This window comes from Perna viridis, chromosome 3 (genome assembly GCF_037379345.1).
Source record: "Perna viridis isolate PV_CMFRI_1.1 ecotype Kerala chromosome 3, ASM3737934v1, whole genome shotgun sequence".
NCBI classification, from domain to species: domain Eukaryota; kingdom Metazoa; phylum Mollusca; class Bivalvia; order Mytilida; family Mytilidae; genus Perna; species Perna viridis.
Genome location: NC_142447.1, coordinates 3844280 through 3865569, shown reverse-complemented (window position 1 = coordinate 3865569; position 21290 = coordinate 3844280). Strand labels below are relative to the sequence as shown.

General features: G+C 32.0%; 2 protein-coding genes and 1 pseudogene across 2 annotated transcripts in view; 2 read left to right on the top strand and 1 right to left on the bottom strand.

Moving 5' to 3' along the window:
- The window catches only part of LOC148620707 (uncharacterized), a 36449-nt gene extending 33706 nt beyond the window's left edge, over window positions 1–2743 (top strand). Inside the window, exon 2 of the mRNA XM_088574442.1 lies at window positions 993–2743. Within this exon, the coding sequence (XP_088430568.1) occupies window positions 993–1698 (706 nt within the window). The 3' untranslated portion in view covers window positions 1699–2743. The remainder of the gene's footprint in view (window positions 1–992) is intronic.
- A 3045-nt stretch (window positions 2744–5788) lies between these two features.
- Window positions 5789–19728, bottom strand: LOC148620705 (4-hydroxy-2-oxoglutarate aldolase, mitochondrial-like). The gene is made up of 7 exons (XM_088574421.1): window positions 19414–19728; window positions 18186–18314; window positions 17772–17899; window positions 16178–16312; window positions 14749–14845; window positions 11738–11871; window positions 5789–8189 (listed from the first exon to the last, which is right to left on the bottom strand). The coding sequence occupies exons 1-7, from the start codon at window positions 19619–19621 to the stop codon at window positions 8037–8039; spliced, it is 984 nt and encodes a 327-aa protein (XP_088430547.1). The 5' UTR covers window positions 19622–19728; the 3' UTR covers window positions 5789–8036.
- Window positions 8654–10480, top strand: LOC148620706 (uncharacterized; annotated as a pseudogene).
- Window positions 19729–21290: the final 1562 nt, after the last annotated feature.

Genomic DNA, 21290 nt, shown 5'->3' with positions numbered 1-21290 from the left:
TCACATGTCAAAAATCCTAAATCTTTAAATTTTCACAATAGGTGATATATTTGGCTTTAAATTTGTAAATACAGTGTTTTCACATTAAGACATGACCAGTAAAGGGCACCTAAAGCAAAAAAAGTACTCAATAATGGATTTTCCATGTTGCCATAGGGGAATGCTTATATGGCCTTAACCGCAGTAATGAAAGTGAGTTTTTCCTCATTTCTAACCTAATTTTTGCTCAAATCTACACAAAACTTGATTTCAAGTGCTTATTACCACCATATTTAGGTAAATATAGCCCTCAAAGTTTAATATTTGATATTTTTACTAAATTTTCTACACTTTTTACAAGATAGGACATAAAAATCAGTCAAAAAGACCAATTTTCCATAATTTGGACCTATAACTTAAAAAAATGCATATTTTGAAGGATTTTTGTAGTGTATTCCTCTCATGGCAAAGTTAACAAGATCTTCTAGTAGTTTAAAGCTATTTCAAGAAACTTTTCATTTTGCCATGGCTTCAGCTTAAGGCTAAAAACCACTAATTCCACTTCCCATAGGCTTCTATGCTAATTTCACAATATTCAATGGCTTCTCTGGACTTTACCTTAACTTTAACCTGCAGAGGACTATATATCAGCATGATTCTACATATGTCAGCTCACAATCCTCAGAATGGCATGTGGGGTTAGCAGACTTGCAGTGCAGTACTGGTCACCGGAAGTGAAGGGTCTATAAATAGCATGGGAAATCCCAGTGTTTTCACAAGTCAGGGGTATATTTAAAAATCATTATGGAGATTAGGCTTCACATCACAAGAAGCAAAATGCACCTATAAAATGTACAGAAATGTTTTTCCTTTCAGAAACTGTTTAAATTTTTTAAATAAGATGAGAACTTTTTTCACAGCACTATGAGGAACAGGGGTAATTTCTGCGTAGGACTATTTTTGCGTACGTTCCAAATGCTCATTGGTTGAATTGGTGGTCTGTAACCTAAAACTGAAAATGTATTAGTGTACAGCATGACTTCGCTACACAATGATGAAGTCCTAATAGCAGACAAAACATCAACATTGAAAATTATCAAAAGTGCCGGAAGCCCTCATGACTCAATATATAATGTAGGCTCTCTCATTATCACTGCAGTACATGTTACTGCAGACCACAAAATTGTTGTGGGTGCTCGTTCTGACGAATTTTACTATGAAGACGGGAGACATGTGGTGATTATGATGAATGAAGAAGGGGAGCAAGAAAGAGCATGGGAGTATATAAAGGATGTACAGATATTTAACAACCCAAGAGATATAACAAGTACAAAGAGGGGGAATATCTTTGTTGTAGATTGGTTATCCAATAAGACGGGAAGAATAATTGTTCTGGAAAGGAAAGGAGAAGTCTTGGAAACCTTCTGTGGACATACCAGTATCCATAAGGATGGAAAACTTTTTAATCCAAGAGGCATAGCCCGAACACAATCAGACAATATATTGGTTAATGATAGGGCCACAAACACTTTGATTTTGCTTCATAATCTAGGAACTCCTCTGACATACTTCAATGCAAAAGATGTTGGTATATGTAACATGTCATCTTTGTCATTCAGTGTTCAAGGTACTTTATTTATTGGATGTTCGTTTACTGAAGACGAAGACATTGAACAGAAATATAATTTGTATGAGGTGGACTATTCTGAAATGTATTGAAAAAAAAACTAACAACAAGAGAAGAAAAAGTTTTCTTTTCAATTCTGTGATTAGTAGTGTAGCTTGAACACATAAACATCTCCATTTACAATAAATACTTATACAAATACTTTTATGTCTGGTTATTGTTTTCGTCTGCAAAAGGTATTACACCCAGTGTATATTAATAGGTAGACGTATAAAATAATAGCAGTGATGAGACCTATACTGCCACTACACTCTCCAAAGAAGAAATAGTGGTAGAAAACTATAAATCTGTGCTATTTTCTTTTGGTCTCTCTACCAAAGACGACGATCGTGATTTACCGTCTTTGTACTGGATTTCTAAACTCCACAAAAAATCCATACAAAAAACGTTACTTAGCTGGATCTGCAAAATGTACCACCAAACCTCTTTCAAAACTTTTAACTTCTATACGTACAGCTGTCAAAGAGGTCTCCAGTCTATCACAACACTTGTTACTCCCGTAGTGGTATTAATTCAATGTGGATCCTGAAAAATTCGAAAGATCTTTTACAGACTCTCAACTCAAAATTATTATCAGAATATAATAGAAATATGGCCTATGATTTTTCAGCACTATACTTGTATTCCCCCTACTCGGATAAAATCCCGACTCAAAACATTATACATCGTTGTTTCTCCAAAAAAACGATGGTACTCCTAGATACAAATATATAGTTCTTGGTAAAGATTCCTCATACTTTGTAAAAACCATTCCAAATCGTCTTTTAAATATACAGAAAAAATGTTTTTAAAATGCTGGAATTTTTTATCGACAACATATTTGTCCAGTGTGGTGGACGCGTGTTTCAACGGTCGGCATTTCCAATGGGGACAAACTGTGCCCCTCTACTTGCTGACCAATTCCTTCACTCTTAAAAGACTGTCTTTATAGCTGATCTGATCCGAAAGAAAGAATATCGTTTAGCTAGATCCTTTAATCTCAGTTTCCGCTGTACAGATAACATATCATCGTTAAACAACCCTAGTTTCGGGGATTTAATACATCGCATCTACCCCCAAAGAACTTGCAGTTTTTGGTAAATTCTGAAAATCATCAAAAGAACTCCATAAGTACTAATTGTGATAATACTAAACAGAAAATACCAAAATAACCCATTTTTACTGAAGAATAAATACTCTATGGGTTTTGACATTGAAAAATATATCAATTTAGGCGATATTTCTGTTGGCTGGGGTACATTTGTTTTCTTCATTTTACTAAAAAACCTGTAAGTGTTACCGCAACTTTCTTGGTGCCATTGTAAAGCTGTGGTATTAGGCTACCTGATGATACCTAAATCTGTTTAGTTTGTTTACACATGATGCTCCAGGAAGGCTTAAATGCCTAAATAATTGAGTCACAAAAATCTTGGCTTTTTGACCCAGTGGGATACAAATATAGGCTTATTCTGAAAAAGAATCCGATAATATTCTTTGAAGACAAATTGATTCAGTAATGGGGATATAAAGGTACCTAAAAATCACCATGAAGTTGATGAGTGGGGGTTGGGGCAAGGTAAACCCTCCCAACCCATGGACTATGAGTGAGTAGATCTTGAAATAGGGAAATAAAAATGCAAAATACAATGAAGCAGAGATACTCAGTCTTGAGAGAACAGTTTAAAATAAAACAAATCTAAATTTCCAAAAATGAAAAATGTGAAATATGAGCAAAATGTAATTATAAAAGCTATCAGCTTATGCACACTAGGCATAATGTGAATGAGATAACAAAATTAATTACCCTATCTAAAATGTTAAAACCCTTACCTTGGATCACCTCCATTTGTAGTCCCCTGACAAAAACTATATTCCTTATAGCTCATATTATATCCAACCCCAAAGTTCACTGGAAATCATTTTAGAAAAGAGCTGTGATTAAGAGGTTATAACATCTAAAGCACTTAATTTGGACTGTCTCCTTATAAAGCCCTGTCTTCATAATGCAAAACCTTCTTATAAAATTTAATCAATATCCCTTGAGTCAAATTTCCCTGAACAGTTTAGAAGCAGTTGTCCCAAAACAGGAAATCATTTTATTTTTACTGATAATGTAACTTACACATAGTTGAAAATGTCAAATTCGAAATCTAAAAAAAAAAATCACACATCAGCTGAAATTAACAATGGCAGGAGGGATTTTTGTGTTCTGACAGGAAAATCTGGAGGTCTTACAGCTTTGTCAAATAGCGCAAAAAATCTTCAATGGATATATTTTATGTTTAAATAAGCAGGTTTTTGATCATATCAGTGATTTTTAAAGGTTTTTAAAGCCAATTTCAAAATTGTCAAAAAATGCATTTTTCTGCCCCTTTGAGGTCCCCTGCTGTCTCCATGGTCACCATGAACCAGTCGCCACAACTTAATTAATAAAGACGCTTTGTCAGTTAATATATATACTTCCACCAAGTTTGAGCATTTTGGAACTAAATTTGAAAATCTAAGACATTTTGATCTTTTGGCTGGAATCGTGTAAAAAATGATACATCAGCTGAACCCCATGAAGAAAAAGGGATAATGATATTGTTTCAATTTTTCAGGTGTCCAGAAACCTCCTCCTTCTGGCTATTAGTTTAAACACATCATATGGAGGATTTATAAATGGTGGATCATAGGATTACTTGTCCTCATCCTTGTTCTGTTGCTTCTTTTCTTGTTAACATATTCATTACCGGTTCATATTGCTACTATATGTGTACTTATTGCAAGCCAAAGTGGACAAAAATGGGGTTTCTTCTAACATAAAAAAAATGATTTTTTAATATTACAAATTTGATTTCAAATATCACAAAACCCTTTTTAAATATTAAGAAATTCAATTGAATTCTAATATTAAAAACGATTTTTGAATTTAAGAAATTGATTTTCCAGTATTAGAGAATGGATTTGTTGTACTTACTAACGATTTTTTTTAATATTAAAAAATCATTTTGTAATATTAAGAAATGTGACTGATTTTTATGGCAAGCCAAAGTGGACAAAAATGGGTGTTTTCTAATATTAAAAAGTTAACGATTAGTCATTATTTGCGAAAATAAATACACACAAATACATGTGGTAACTTTCAATATGTGGTGAACTTTAATACAAATAATAAGTAATAATTTCAAGATTGCAAATTTTAGCATATTTGAGGGTATCATTTTTTTCCAGTCTTAAAGAATGATTTGCATTTCATAATTGATTTCTCTGGTAGTATTTTTTGCACTTAAAAAAATAGTGGAAATAAAAACACCACAAAAATAAATATAATTACAGTGCCCATGAAAACAAGTACAAGTTGAATGCATTGTTGTATACCCCCACTCATACAGGAAGTGGGGCAACCAAAATCACTTAGAAAATATGATCCATCTTTATTAATCCACATAACAAATTCAAAAGCAATCCATAGAATGGGAGCAGAGATTTTTGTGACGAAAATTTTCTCTACTATTCTATATGGTAAAGTCCCACGAAACAGGAAGTTAAGATCTGATTGCTAACAACATATGCCCTACACACCCAATTTGAAATGAATTTATCCATTTGAAGCCAAGATAATTTCAACATAATTCTGACAGACAGTTGGAATGCTGGAAGAAATACATGATTCTAATATACCACCCACTCAATGAGTGGGAGTATAATTATAGTATATAGGGCAAAAAAGTGAACAAAAATCAATATTTTGTAATATTAGAAAATAAAATTTTAACATTACAAAATCATTCTTCCAATATTAGAAATTCATTTTGTAATTTTAAAAATGCATTTTGTAATATTACAAATTCCTGATTTAGTATTATTATAAAACATCACACATTTTGTAATACATGTATTAGGAAATGAATTTGTAATATAAGAAAATAAGTTTCTAATATTAAAAAAAATAGTAATTGAAGATAACAAATTCATTTTTTAATATTAGAAAATCATTTCTAACATTACAAAAATGTTTTTTTATATTAGAAATTCAAATGAATATGTTTAGTTCAGAAATATATATTGTTACTTAAAAAAGTAACATGTTCTTTGGTGAATTATACACTTTTTCAGACATCTTAAAACTTGGCAATTTATAAGCATACTTAAACAACAGCAAAGTGAAAAAAACATTTATTAAATATTATGCATACACAGAAATACACTAACAAGGAAATGTCAGAAATTCTTATCCTTCTCTGCCTAGAAATCAGGCAAAATGTGTATAAGGTGTGGCACATAAAGGGATTTTATTGCATTAACCAAGAATTTATACCTAATAACCTCCAGAAATAACCATCAAAGTGTTTGTATAAGTTGCCTTTTTATTATACCGATAGGTCAAATTTAGCTGAAATGCAATATAGAAAAATGGCAGTAAAATTTTCCCAAACTTTTTCTTTATAAAAGCAGTCAAAAAATATCTACATCACAGATGTTTCAGGATAAATTTAAAAAGCTTGTCAGTTTTTTTCTAAATGTAATGAATATATTTGAGGCAAAAAAGACCAAATTACAAATTATGATGTGCCACCCATTGCCCGATTCTTACACAGAATTGTTCTTAAGTGTTGATATATGATAAGTATTTAAAAAATTATATAGTGAAGATCACTTATAAATTGGCTTACATTAAAAAATGTGTTGAAACTTAACAAGTGCAACTAAAAAAATCAATTAATGTTACATCAGTTGATAAGAAAACAAGTTCTACATAAATCTAAGATTAACATGACTAATTCTGGCATAACATACAGACTTCAATTTGTAATATTACATAAGAGAAAAAAATATAAGAGACTAGAGAAATTAACAAGCAAGTCATATCATTTTTAATCTGATTACTGTATTTTCAGATCCTGTTGTTCCTATCTATTGGTTTTCTCTGATGTTTTCTTTGATAAAGGTTTTGAAGGGTTTTTGACAGAGACAACAGTAAAAAAAATCTTTGAAATCAAAAAACCTTGAAGGACTTTGATGGAATAGAATTGTTTTGCCTACTCGAAATGGTACTCACAAAAGGCATAGTGAAAGACCAAGTGAATTTGTTATTCTGTAAAATATTTACTAGAGCCATTTTACTACATGTAAACAATCAATTCCTGTTTTTTCTCCAATAAGACAAAAGAAAATCTTTCGATGGTGACAACAGGGAAGAAATTTTGTACCATGTCATTAACTGAACAGTAAAACAAATACTAAACCAAGAAGTTGGATTCTCACATAATGCTTCTGGCAAAAATATGAATTTTACACAACTTTTCTTCATTATTATCAATGGCATCCTCTTTCAAAAAAACATTCTTGTAAGCTATGGGAAGAAGTTGAAAGGTCAACTAAAATACCCTTTGCAACATGTTACATTAGACCTTTTTTATATTCCCATCTATGACTTCCATTTTCAAAATTTTAAGCAAAGGGAAGTAACTCTATAACCTTACAGAAGTCTCACTAACCACTTCTAACGTTTCTATTACTTTACATATTAAAAAAGTAATTTTCGAAGTTTCCTGTGAATTCCAACAACAAATGACATCTTGAAATTGCATACCATTGCGAAGCTTGGAAGATAAGGCTTTTAAAATCATAATGCTAATGGTATGATGATTGCAGAAATCCTTCACAAAATTTACTTGTATAATAATACTGAAAATCCACATTTTTACCTTTTCTGCTAATTGACAGCAGGAGGCAAATTACTCACACATGTAAACAATATCCATACACTTTTGTAGTAAATTACAAATATGATTTTTAAGTACACATTCTCAGCTTTATTTTGTCTACTTTTGTTCAACATACAAACAAATTATGCACTTACAATGCATAGATCTAGGTTCGGTGTGTTTCTGGTACTACATAAGGGGGTGGCCATTTGACCGGGAAGTCATTAGTGAGACCAGACTTGTTTACAGTCCAATATTGGAGCAACGGACAATAAAAGACTTCAAATACATATATTTTATTTACTGGAGCTGTGGTAATTAAGTATTTGGATATTTTTAAATAATTTATTTCAAGCCATTTAAGTAATAACCAAAGTGAAAACAGCTAAAGTTTCAAAGAAAAATGTAAACTGCTCTTCCTTTCCCCAATGAGACTGCAAACTAGGTTACCTCCCTTTGAAAAACTATCTTAAATGAGTTGCACTTCATTTATATGAAAATGGACTAGTTACAATTGCTATCAGATCAATATCATAAAATAAAAAAACCCATACAGCACTTAAATAACAAGTGTTAACAATAGTTTCTGAATGTACAGTTGCAAATATAATGAATTTAATCAGTATAAAAGTACAATAAATATGTTCATAACACGCCACTATAGTTATAAATACCACAATAATTACATATTATAAAAAAAATCAAGATAAAAATCCACATTTTTCAAATATTTTCCTCAGAGCATCAACATCAGCTTGTGGTAGCTTCTGGAGAGGTGATCTTGTTGGCCCTCCATAGTAATCAAACCATTCCATAGATGCTTTCAGGCCTGGCACTCCATACTTCTTTGTAACCTGTTGAAGATAACAAAAGTCTTAGGTTTCCACTCAACAATTTATAACAGCTTACTTGGAAGCTTATGTACTTCTGTCTAAGAATCAGGAAAAATGTATATAAGGTGTGGCACATGAAGGAGAAAAATGCAGAGATTTTATTGCATTAACCAATTGATTTAACCTGATAACCACCAGAAATAACCATCAAAGTGTTGGTAAAATTGCCTTTCTTAAATATTGATGTCAAATTTAGTTGAAATGCACTACGGAAATATGGTGGGAAAATTTTCTGCACTCTTTCCCTATATAAGCAGTCAAAAATATCTACATCACAGATGCTTCAGGATAAACTCAAATAGCTTTTTGGTTGTTTTCTAAATGTACTGAATATATTTTAGGCAAAGATGAATAAATTGGGGAAAATGATGTACCACCCATTGGCTGATTCTTTAGTTTAAAAATTTAACATTGACTACTTCAAAATGGTTGCCCTTGCACCGGCTGTAGAAGCTCAAAATATGATTTCTTGTCAAATCTGTGAAGTGAATGAAAAACTGGAATGGAAATGCCTGTTGATGTGTATGAACTGCTACGAAAAGATCCACCCAAAGTTCAAAAAAGCTAAAGACCATAGGATAATAAATATAAAGGAAGTGAGATTAAGTGCTAACGAAGATATTGGAAGTCAACCTGAATTTCGAAAAAATCAAATGCCAACAACATGTGAATCAAATGAGTTGCCTTTTTTGTCCTGATTGTAAAATACTGGTCTGTCCAACATGTATAGCGAATGACCATTCTGGACATAAATTCATTGAGATAAAGCAATACTACCAAAACACATTTCAAAAGATTAGTGAAAAAAATCAAGGACATTGAAATTCAAGAAAGTAAATTATACGAGAAGAAGAAACTGGTTTGTCATGTACAAGGTGCTGAACTTGAAAAATATGAAACACTTTTACAGACAATTGAAGATCAGAAAATTGAATGGAGTAAAACAGGAGAGAAGTATGCAGAAAAACTTAAAACAAAAGCAATGAAACAAAATAATTCCATAAAAAGTGACAGTTTAGAAGAACAAACTAAAAACGACCAAGCTATACAGAGTATCAAAGAAAACTCCAGGAGGTATCTGGAGGCTATCAAAGAAAAAAATGCTGCCAAGTTTTTAAAGGAGGTAGAAACCATACTTCAGGAGTCCAAGGAGACACCAAACTCCTCATTTTCCATTTATCCCTGTGTTCTTTTATTCACTTCAGGAGAAATAACCCAAAGTTATTTTGGAACATTAGATGCCAATCCTACAAATATTGAAAGCATAAATTTAAAAGTAAAGAGATAGTTTAATACTGGTCTCTCAAGTATTTATCTAGTAAAAGTTTTCAGTGATGAAGTTTCTTTTTTGTTGTCTGGGTATTTCCCCAACACACAAAAAATACAGGTCAGTCATGTGCAAATTCTGAAAAATGAAACAAATAATATAATTAAAAGTGACACAAAAACAATTTTCAGTATGATTCAGTTGCCTAATAATAGTGTCCTTTTAGCAGATAAAACATCTAAAATAAAAATCATGAATGATGTTGGAGGTCTGATTGAGAACTTAATAAATAATATATAATCACTGCAGTTCATACAACTGATGACAACAAAATCCTAGTGGGTGCTCGTTGTTCTGAAGAAGCTTTTTATAAAAATGGGAGACATGTGGTGATTATGATGAATGAAGGAGGAGAACAAGAAAGAACATAGGAGTATATAAAGGATAAAAAGATATTTAACAACCCAAGAGATATAATAAGTACAAGGAGGGAAAATATCTTTGTTGTAGGTTGGTTACCCAATGAGAGTGGTAGAATAATTGTTCTGGAAAGGAAAGGAGAAGTCTTTGCAACCTTCCGAGGACATTCCAATATTCATCAGAAAAGTATACTTTTTAATCCAAAAGGAATAGCCTGAACACCTTCACACAATGTTTTGGTCAGTGATGCAAACACATGCATTTTATTTTTGCTTAATAATGAAGGAGATTCTCTGACATACTTTGACACAAAAAATACTGGCTTAAATAGATTGTATTCAGTGTCATTCAGTTTTCAAGGAACTTTATTTATAGGATATACAAATTCACCAAATGAACACAAATCAACATTATATGAAGTGGCATATTCTGAAATGTACTGAAAACACTATACATATTAAAAGTGTGGAAGTTGTTTATTAACAATAAAGGAATCTTTTTTTAATCAAAGCAAATTCAGTATAATGCACATCAAAGCTACCATTTAAGAGTATCTTCATGGTTCTGTTTATAAAATGAGAGAAATCTATGTTTTTGACTTTCAAAATGTACCTCAATTTTTTTTTACAATAATGTACCAGTGTACCAGTAGTTGCTATGGTAATTCAATGCTGCTTACTTGGTATAACTAGGGGAGAAAAGAGTTTGTAAGATGAAATTTAAAACAAGGTATTATTTTAACTTGGAATTATTTTGGCATTTAGAAAATGACAAAAAAGTAATTTGTAAAACTAACCCTTACTAAAGGGTTAGTCATGTCAGCATGGCTAAGGTGTCAGGTTATTTGGATAACAAAAAGCAAGGAAAACTAACTATCCCTCCCTAGTCATGATGGCATGACTAACCTCCTTAGTAGGATCAGTTTTATAAATATTTTTTTCACTTATTTTCTTGAATTAGACCTAGGGTAAGGGACATAACTCAAGAAATCAGTGATACATTTGTATTATATTCAATTTCACCAAAGCCTCTCAAGCTTTCATTTGAAACAGAATAAAATGAATCCAAGTTAAGTAGATGCTTACATAAGATTAATGTAAAATGCTGAATACAAACGTTCCAATGATTTTTAAGAGTTGTGTCCCTTACCCTTACCCTTACAAGTTGTCCAAAAATTTTGACTCAAGAAGACATTGGTAGGACTTATCATAAGGATCATTTCAGCAACTTTCCATCTATTATAGTTTTCAAAATGATGGCTGAAAACTTAAAAAAACAGCCATTTTTCATCTTTCAAGGGCTATAACCCTTACAATGAGTCATATGACAACTTTGATCCCTGAAGATTTTAGTAGGCCATACAATAAGGATCATTTCCGCAAATGAAAGAATTTGGCTAAATCTAACGGTTTTGGAGATATGTTAAGCAAACAAGAGACTCCCAGGAGCTTGAATCACCAACAATTGTCCAACAATTTTTACTCAAAAAGACTTTGGTAGGACTTATCAAAAGGATCATTTCAGCAATTGAAAATTTCTTTCTATCACAGTTTTTAAGATATTGGCTGAAAAATGTAAAAAAAATAAAAAAAGGTCATTTTTTACCTCTCAAGGGCAATAACTCTTACAAGGAGTCGTCTGATAACTTTGATCCCTAGAGACTTTTGTAGGCCTTATGAAAAGGATCATTTCAAAATATGAAAGAATTAGGCTAAACCTAACGATTTTGAGATAATATGCGAAAGACTACTGTCTGACCCCTACAAATGTAAGTTCTATTTTAAGTAACGGCCACCATGTTTTTTGTATGTACTATACTTACATTGATATTGGGTTGGATTAGTCTGTGCTGTAGCTCCTTAGCTTCAGTCATCTTACCCTGTTTAAACAGTGCTTCTAAATCACAGCAGGCCTGACCAAGAACATTAGCAACAGCAAGTACCCCTCCTACACATCCTGGGAAATATCAATGAGAAAATGACATTAACATCTTAGTAATGTAACACTGATGTGCCACTACAAAGACTTGATCTCATTTTCCTAAAATAATCAGAAATAATTGAGTAACTTAGACACCAACTATCTGAGTTCGAACAGTTTACAATGATAGCATTTAATCACAACTTTACAGGCCAAATTCTTAAAAATCATCTGATGGAAGATAAATCAAAGCATACGATACAAATTTGAAAGAAGACTTAAGTAGTATTCTAGCTATTAATCGTGGTTAATTTTGATACAAGGTTGGAAAGCCTACATATCTTTACTTTTGATATTTTGTTTCAAATGCTTAAGTAAACAGAAAATAACATGTGGATTTTCATAGAACTCATGTTCATAAGAGAAACAGATTATATAGAATGTACTGAAAAATTCAAAATTAAGGTAGATTTATTAATTACAGTAGAAACGATTGGATTTTCAATGTGAATTATCTCCTAAGAGCAGACAGATTGGAATGAAAAATTATACATTTCATCATATAGACCTATAAAGCAACTTAATAACAAAAATAAAATCTTTTTTTTTTTTGGGGTGTATCACATTTTACAGAATTTGCATGATTCTTACAAAGATTTATACTTAATTGTCAAAATATACACAGGCAAATATTGTTTACTTGAAAATCATGTGAATCAAGCTTCATATGTAAAGTAATATGAATTTCACATGAAATTTATGTAAGAATGTTTGCTGCTCATGTTCAGACATTTTTGTCAGATTTTCAGACTTCTCTGGTTTTATCCATCTCATAGTATTATTATTTTTTTTGGCCAGTGACCTCAACTTTTCTTTCCACAATATCATTAAGCACACCTAAAAATGTTTTTTGGAAAGATTTTATGAAATCCTTGTTATTTCTTCAGTGTTTTTAATGGATAAAACCTACTAATACAAAACTTATGGAAAATCTAGAGAAATCTTTTTCCTTCCTTAATTTCAAATGCTTATATCTCAAAAAAGAACACATTGATCCATCCATTTTTTCTCAATCTTATATTCTTATATTGTTCTAGCGTGAAAGATCTTAAAAGATGAAATCCTTTAAAACTGCTTGTTATTCTTACACAGAGCAGTGAACATCCTTAATATGAATTTCATGCTAAAATTTCACACGAAATCCTCATGAAGGCTTGATTTCAATGAATTTCATGTGAAGTCTGTCACAGATTTTATTTGTGTGGATTTATGTGTTTTCTGCAAGCTCTTGAATGTATAAATTAAGATATGATAACACCAGGAACAAGTGGCATTTGACCTGAATGACAGTTTAATGCTTTAGCACACATTACAGTGTATTACAGTGTTTTAGTGAATAGAGTTGGTCTGACCTTGATTACATGACAATCATCTGATTAACTGAGGCAGTTAATTGGACAATTGACAGAAGATTTATACCTTCTACCTAACTTTATAGATTAAAACACATAGAAAATGATAGAAAGTAAAATCTCTTTGTCCATAGAGTATGTAAGTCTCGTCATGTGACTCTGGTTTCATGAGAATAGGTCTGACATCTACCATTCAAATGCAAGGAGATTCGTCATTAACATAGCATTGAGCTCAATATTAAAGGAAAAAATACTAACAAAAAATGACAAATATCTAGTTCTACAGGATAAAAATGTTAAGAAAAGCATAAAATCAAGATTTTGCATTGTGATGCAGCATTTCGATTTCACGAAAGTAAACAATAAAATGCAGATCAGTCTTCATATTTCAATACATTTTACATCAGAAATTTTTGGAAGGGAAACAGAAACTAGAATGAGACTTACAAACCCTATTGTCCAGTTCACTACCTAATACCCAAGACATTTCATCAGGTAGTGGTCATTCAACCAAGGGAAGGTCAGCTCCGTTCCATGAAGTTATCTAGATTAATCCCTCTACCTGACCTTTTTAAAATGTATTTTTGTATAATCAAGTCCACAATAACAATATCAACATATTTGCTTAAGCCATATTTTCTTTTTTAAGACTCACCATGCTGAATTGTTTGAAAGAAATGTCTATATTTCGATATTTTGCAAATTTATGCAAATTAGTTGCATCATGGTGCTGATGCAGATTGTTTTCTATAAGTCAAAGGCAGGTGATTACCAGGTGCGGTGGATGGGGTGAGGAGGATATTGAAGGGTGGGTCGGTGGGCATGCATAGGAAAATGGGTCTGTTGCCTGAAAATGGTAATTTTTGGTGATTTTTGGTCATTTTTCACCTGAAGTGGTGCTCACCAGGGGCAAGACAGTGTCCAAAGTGCAATTTTTCCAAAGCTTAGTTCCCTCTGATGGTAATTTTAGCCAAAAATTGTTCATTATACTCATAAGTGTAACGTCACGGGTCCCCAGAGGGTTCACTTATGAGAAAAAATGAGGATTTTTTGGCAATTTTTGGCTTCAGATTAGGTTAAAACCGGAAGTGGTTCGTATATGGGGTTGACATTGTGGGAGTGGTGAGAGACATCATTATTCTATAGAAACCAGGTAAAATAAAGCACTTTGGATCCATTCTGCTGTTGTTAGAGGTGGAGAAAATTGAGCCCTACCCCTAAAAAAATCACAATTTTTTGTGGCCTTCTTAATTCATAACCTCTTGTTCAGCTGTCAAGTCCCTATTTTTGCTAAAACTCTGTATAATAAAGCCTTATTTTACAGCACATTCACTCTGCTTACATATGAAATAAAATTTTGGTTTCTAAAGCTAAAAATAAAATTGCCAGAACCCAAAAATCAGAAAACAGCCCATGACTATATACATGTATATACGGATCCCACATGGCAAGGGTTAATATGTGTTTAGGTTTAATCATTTTTAAAGATTTAGTCACTTACCAACAGCATATGCAGGAAACAGGAAACTTCCTGACCCAGCCAATACTTGGAAGTCATTGTCTTTAGTAGCATGAACAACAAGACCTATTTTGGAGATCTAAATAGAAAAGATATGCACATGTCTGGAAAAATATCAATAACAGCTAGTAAATAAATATGTTTCCATGACATTCTAGGGAAGACATTTTAATGACTAATAATGATTAATGATTAATAATACATAAAACTGCATTTCTAACTAACATCCAGTTAAACTGATGAAATTTAAGATTAAGAGTTGGTAAAAATCAGTATTCAATTCATTTCAAATACATGTAAAAGGATTCAACAACTCAATTATGAGACCATTTACAGCAAACTAAAAAAGAGCGGTACTACTTTCAATAAATAAACACAGGTAAAGCTTCAAGGTGATCTAAATAGAAAAAGCCTTAGCATCTGACACTAGGAAGGTTACATTTTTTTTTTTTATAATTAAACCATGAATTAAAATTCCAAATCAGATTCAGTTATTTAGAGGCTACTCTGAAATCTAAATAAGGAAATCCATAAACTAACATCATTTTAACATCCCTCCAGCACCTGCGTATGGAGTATTCATATCACAACCCATACGTTATGCCAGATCTTGCTGAAACTACGCAGACTTTTTGTATCGGGCTAGACTCTAACAAATAGGCTTCTGAAACAGGGTTATGTTGCTACAAGATTGAAGTCATTGCTTCAGAAGTTTTATGGTCGTCATCCTGAACTTGTGGATTGTTATGGTGTATCCATCTGCACCATGAAAACTGATTTATTCAACGGGTCATAGTTTTTCTTCCCTCGTTTGTCTACCCCAGACTTGACTTTTTATGAGCAACTTGGCAGATGTTTCTAGAAAAGCAGAGGACGCTTACCCTACCAGTGCACCTGGTCCATGCTCCCAGTTTTTAGTGGAGTCCGAGTTGCTCATTTGCTTTTGTTACTTTGTATGTATGATTTTAGTTACTTTATGTTCTTTGTTGTGTATGTCTGTTTTCCATGTCTGGTTTTTGTCCCTGGATTGCAATCTTTTGATTACCTCTATAACCTTGGTTCCCTTGATTACTCTTTAACAAATCTCAGAAAAATTTTCATCAATTCAACTTTCTGACAATCAGATCTCTTAAACTAAAAGATTTGATCAAACTTATATTAAAATAGACTCTGAATTACTATAAATGTATTAATTTTCATGGTTGCTAATTTTCATGAATTCTGTCAGGTGAAAACATTAGCAGGTATCAATTTTTGCAGTTTCCAAAAAATTATTAGCTCTATATGGTGTTAAAAATCAATTTTGCAGGTACTTATTTTCACGGTTTTCTGTCCACTGCAAAAGTAGCTACAATTAGTATATCATGAAAATTAATACGTTAACGGTACTAAAAGTAGAATATTTACATACATCCCCTCCACTATCCTTCAGTCCTATGATATTCTTATGTTCCGACAATTTGACAATAACATCAGCAGCTAAATCAATCCCTGTGTTGGCTGGTACACTGTATAATATTACTGGTATAGGACTAGCATTGGCTACCTAAAATAACAATAAGCATAAATTAATCCCTGTGTTGACTGGTACACTGCATAATATTACTGGTTTAGGACTAGCAAGAAATAATTCATGAGGTATGATGTTGTACTCATTCACACATGGGCTAGGTCTTTTTATTTCATTATTTCATACTGAGCAACGAGGTATAAAATACAAATATAAAGGCCGACCTGGGTGTAAATGAGTATTACACCATACCTAATATGAATTATTTCTATTTTAATATGACAAATAGACTACTTCTGCATCTGAATCACCAAGGGGTAGTTATAGGTTAATACATTATTTTAAGTTTGTAGGATGTCATATCACAATAGGAATTTCATAATACAGTTTAGATAGACTTTCATGAGTGTAAAAAAATGTATGATGTATAATTTCATGCCTCCTTGTACTTGAATTAACTAACAACAGTCCACAAGTATATATATGGGCAAATTATTCCTTTCAAGCATTTACCAGATCAAGTGTACTTAAGAATTGGCAATAATAAAAATTTTATCTATTGAAAAATAACATAAATTTTCCATGTGCATATTGTTTATCGCGCGAAGTGTAAAAAACAAAATATGCACATGGAAAATTCATGTTATTTTTCAATAGACAAAATTTTTATTATTTCCAATTCTTATAAATTTTAATTTCAAAACATATTTTTATCTTTAAACATGAGAACAGTAGCTCTGAATTTAACTGAATAGGGGCGTGTCGATATTTTTATCCATTGAGTTATAACAAAATTATTTTAACCAATCAGATTACAGTATTTATCTCAAATTAATTTATTGTTTGATGTTTATATGATGTCATATTAGAATGTAAGTTTCCTTCACATAGGTCTTTTCTTTGTATTTTTACATTTTTGGATTTAATCCCTTTTGTATTGAGTAATTGTTTTAAGCAGAAATATCAATTGATCTGTTAAACCTCCCACATTTGGGGAGACTCCCACTAAATCAACAAACAATTTTTAAAATATTTTACACTAAAATGTAAGACTTGTTGGAGGATTTTGATTAAAATGATTATATTTTCTGTGAAAAATACTAAATATTTGAATTTTTACTAAAAAATTGCTTTTACGTAAAAATATCCCACATAAAACAGTGTCAATGGGGGAGAATGTCTCACATAAACTGTTCCAAAGGTTAACAGGTATGTGTCTCCCACATGAACTGATCCAAAGGTTATCAGGTATGTGTCTCCCACATGAACTGTTCCAAAGGTTAACAGGTATGTGTCTCCCACATGAAGTGATCCAAAGGTTAACAGGTATGTGTCTCCCACATAAACTGTTGCAATTGTTAACAGGTATGTGTCTCCCACATAAACTGTTGCAAATGTTAACAGGTATGTGTCTCCCACATGAACTGATCCATAGGTTAACAGGTATGTGTCTCCCATATGAAGGGTTCCAAAGGCATGTTTACAGACAAATTACCTTAGTATAATGGTCAATTAATGCAGCACTATTCATGCCCCCTTTATAATAAAAAGGGGTAACAACAAGTGCTGCTTGTGCCCCAGCATCAGCCATCTTCTGTGTCATATAGATTGTATCTCTAGTGGCTGGAAAATAAAATAATTATAATACATTATGCTATTTAGCAGATAAAGTATTGATATACATTATATGAAGTCAATTTTAAAAGCTCCCAGGAGCTTATGTTATATTGTTTTAAAATATTGACATAAAATAAAGCTTTTGTATAAGTTATTTCTTAATTCACAAAGTTCTCGAACCACCTATTTGGCCATATTTGACTTACGATATTCAAACCATATTCATAATGTACATATGTACATATGCTACATGCACATTGTAAGTTACAAAATGTGTCTATGATGTGCTTACATTCACATCCTGACCCTGCAATAATAAGTTTCTGTCCACCAACCCACTCTACCACTTTTTTCACCATTTCTACTCTCTCCTCAGATGTCAGGTAAGCATACTCTCCATTTGAGCCCTGCACAACATATCCTAAAATAGAGTTTTCAACAGGTACCATCAATGTTATTAATAAAGTTTTTTATTCTTTAAAAACTGTGTCTTTTCAAGTAATTGTCCTAATACTTAATGTTAGCTATAGAGTAATAGTTATTTTTTTATTTCGATAAGTTAACAATACCATGTAGAATATCTTCACAAGCATGTTAGCACGAGTTGAGATATCCACATGATACTGTAAGTAACAAAATCAAAGTAACTATACTGTTTATTATCAGTAATCTAATATTTATAAGAGGATTTGTGTACATTTACATTAATTCTCGGACTACACCATATTATTTTCATTCAAGACTCTATAGATGACACAGTCAATACTAATGTTCTGACAGATATTGAGAGATAGAGAAATAATTGTCTAATACATAAAGAAAAAAAGTACAATTTACCAATAATGTAAATAATCATATTTATACAAATGGTGTAAAGAAAAACGTTAATTTGTCATGGCTACTATTTTTTTGCAGATTCTGTACATTGCATTCACAAATTTATAATCATGACATTTATATGATCTTGTCAAGTCTTATGCAAACGCTACGCAACTTTCATTTGATCTTTATGTTTTTCTCTTTGATATTTCAAAATTCTGATAAATCACACACATATAGATCTTGAAAACTTGACTGTCATAATCTTATTTTATGATACATTTGTATACTTAATTATCACCAAGGAGGACAAATAGTCATCATAAGAGAATGACCATTTGATTCTGAGGGAGGGGATGGCAGTTCTTGTATAAGAATATTCTGGCCCTGAAAAACTTTAAAATAAATAATCTGGCCTAAACCTTCTAGCAAGGATCTTTATAGTATTTAACTCCTTGCTCCTAGTGAATAATTAAATTTCTAATCTCAGTTCAGATCATGGATACTTCATGAGAAACGGAAATAATTAATCTTGTATCAACCACTTCCAAACATGACCATTCATATTTTACCCCTAGTCCAGCAGTGCTAGAGGTTGTCTGGCGAGCTATTTTCTGACTTGGTCGGGGTATGGAGGAACGGAATTCCAACCTCTTACGTTGTAGGAGTAATTTTACCCTCTTTTCATTATTTGTACTAACCTCTAAATGGGATGGTATTCCATGTCTGTATATTAGATTCCAGTTTATCATATGCAATGGTCTCATCTTTGTTGAAAGGTGTTACGATGGGGGGATAGATGCCTGAAATGTCCAAACTTGACATGGGCCTGGAACCGTTTCTGGTGGTTGTCTGTCGGATTAGATTCGATTTTAACAGGGAAAGGCAACGCCTTAAGATAATCGACATCTTTTACAATGAAATTTAATACATGTAACCTAAAACCATATTGCTATCTCACCTGTAAACCGAACAGGTGAAACGAGAGAAACGTAAACAAAACCACGTGTACACTAAATTTGTCTCCCTAACAGGAGATTGACCAGGTAGCAAAATCAGTTGTAACAGTGTTGATTCAAGGATAAAAAAAACAAAACTAGTGGAGAATCCGTGTAACTTTGTAAGTTTAAGCATTTATTTGTATGAACGATACAAAAAATGCATTTTCATTTTGTTTAAATACCATTTATGTATGAGGTTTGCTTTTTTCCCAATATTCCTGAGAATTAATTTCTAAATTATTCCATTAGCTCCGCCAAGGATTAAAATACAGACTATTATAGATAAAGATCCTTGGCTAGGCATAAAAATACCTACATCTTAAGGTAGAATTCTTGCAAATTTTATTAAATGTGACCTGTCTATAAGGATTTTATTGCAGATTTGAATTCTCTTTGTTGTAATAGTGTTTTATATTTCTCTGGTTTCTTCATGATTTATTAGTATGATTATTATAAGTTTCATTGAATTACCCTGCTTGTCATTGCTTTATCATTTATCTATGGCATTTGTTTGTCCATATTTTTTCACTTAGATAAAGAGCTCAATAGACCTCATTTGTTTGATCTGTACAGTCTATCAGGTTGAAATAAAATTTACAAAAATGTACTTCACGTAATTTAATATTACATGGTAAAATTACCAGCAGAATTTTTCAGAATGCATGTAATTAAAGCCAGTAAAATAGTTAACTTGAAAGGAGTTGGTCTTTTCCACGACTGATTATTACCAAATGAACTGCCTAACGGACTGTTAAGAATTAAGTTGCACTCCAGATAAGAATCTTGCAAAATGGGATTCATGGTTGGAAAGCCTATATATTTTTATTTTTTATATTTTGTTTAAAATGTTATAGTAAACAGAAATTAATGTGCAGCTTTTCATATAACCAGAGCTCTTAGGAGATAAAAAAATATATAGAATATACTGTAGAATTCAATAACTCTGTAAACAACACTAAAATACAATAGAAACTGTTTAATTTTCGATGTGGATTATCTCCTAAGAGAAGACAGACTAGAAGGAAAAATTATGCATTTCATCATAGACCTATAAAGCAAGTTAATAACAAAAATAAAATTGTGTAGCCTTTTTTGGAGTGTATCACATATTACAGACTTTGCATGATTCTTACAAAAACTACTACTTAATTTTTCTATAATTCTATAGGCATTCAAATCTATGTCTGATACTAAGTTTAAATCTTCTTGTCAATTGCGTGATTTACTACCTAAGGAAGTTCATCAGGTAGTGGTCATACCATAGACCTGTATTTGATTTAAATTTAATTACAGGTCTATGGTTATACTATTAAAGGAGGACCCCATCTATTTCCTGAAGTTAACAATGTCACTCTCTCGGTGCATTCCAGTGGCGGATCAAGAGTTTAGGTAAGGGGGAGGGGGCCAAAAAAATTTCTTGACAGGATCACTGGTGAGGATCACAAAGTGAGTGTTTTTCACACACAATTTCTCAACAATTTGTTTTCTAAAAGTGGGGACAGGCCACCTAGTCCCCCTGGATCCGCCACAGCATCCCCTATACTCTGCTCATTTGTCAATGAATAATATAATTAAAC

Coding starts and splice junctions, on each gene's coding strand:
- LOC148620705 (XM_088574421.1), bottom strand. CDS start 19,621: ATGTCGATTATCTTAAGGCGTTGCCTTTCCCTGTTAAAATCGAATCTA. Junction 16,313..17,771: donor TAATTGACCATTATACTAAG/GTAATTTGTCTG, acceptor TTGTTATTTTAG/GTAGCCAATGCTAGTCCTAT. Junction 14,846..16,177: donor TGAAGGATAGTGGAGGGGAT/GTATGTAAATAT, acceptor TTTTCTATTTAG/ATCTCCAAAATAGGTCTTGT.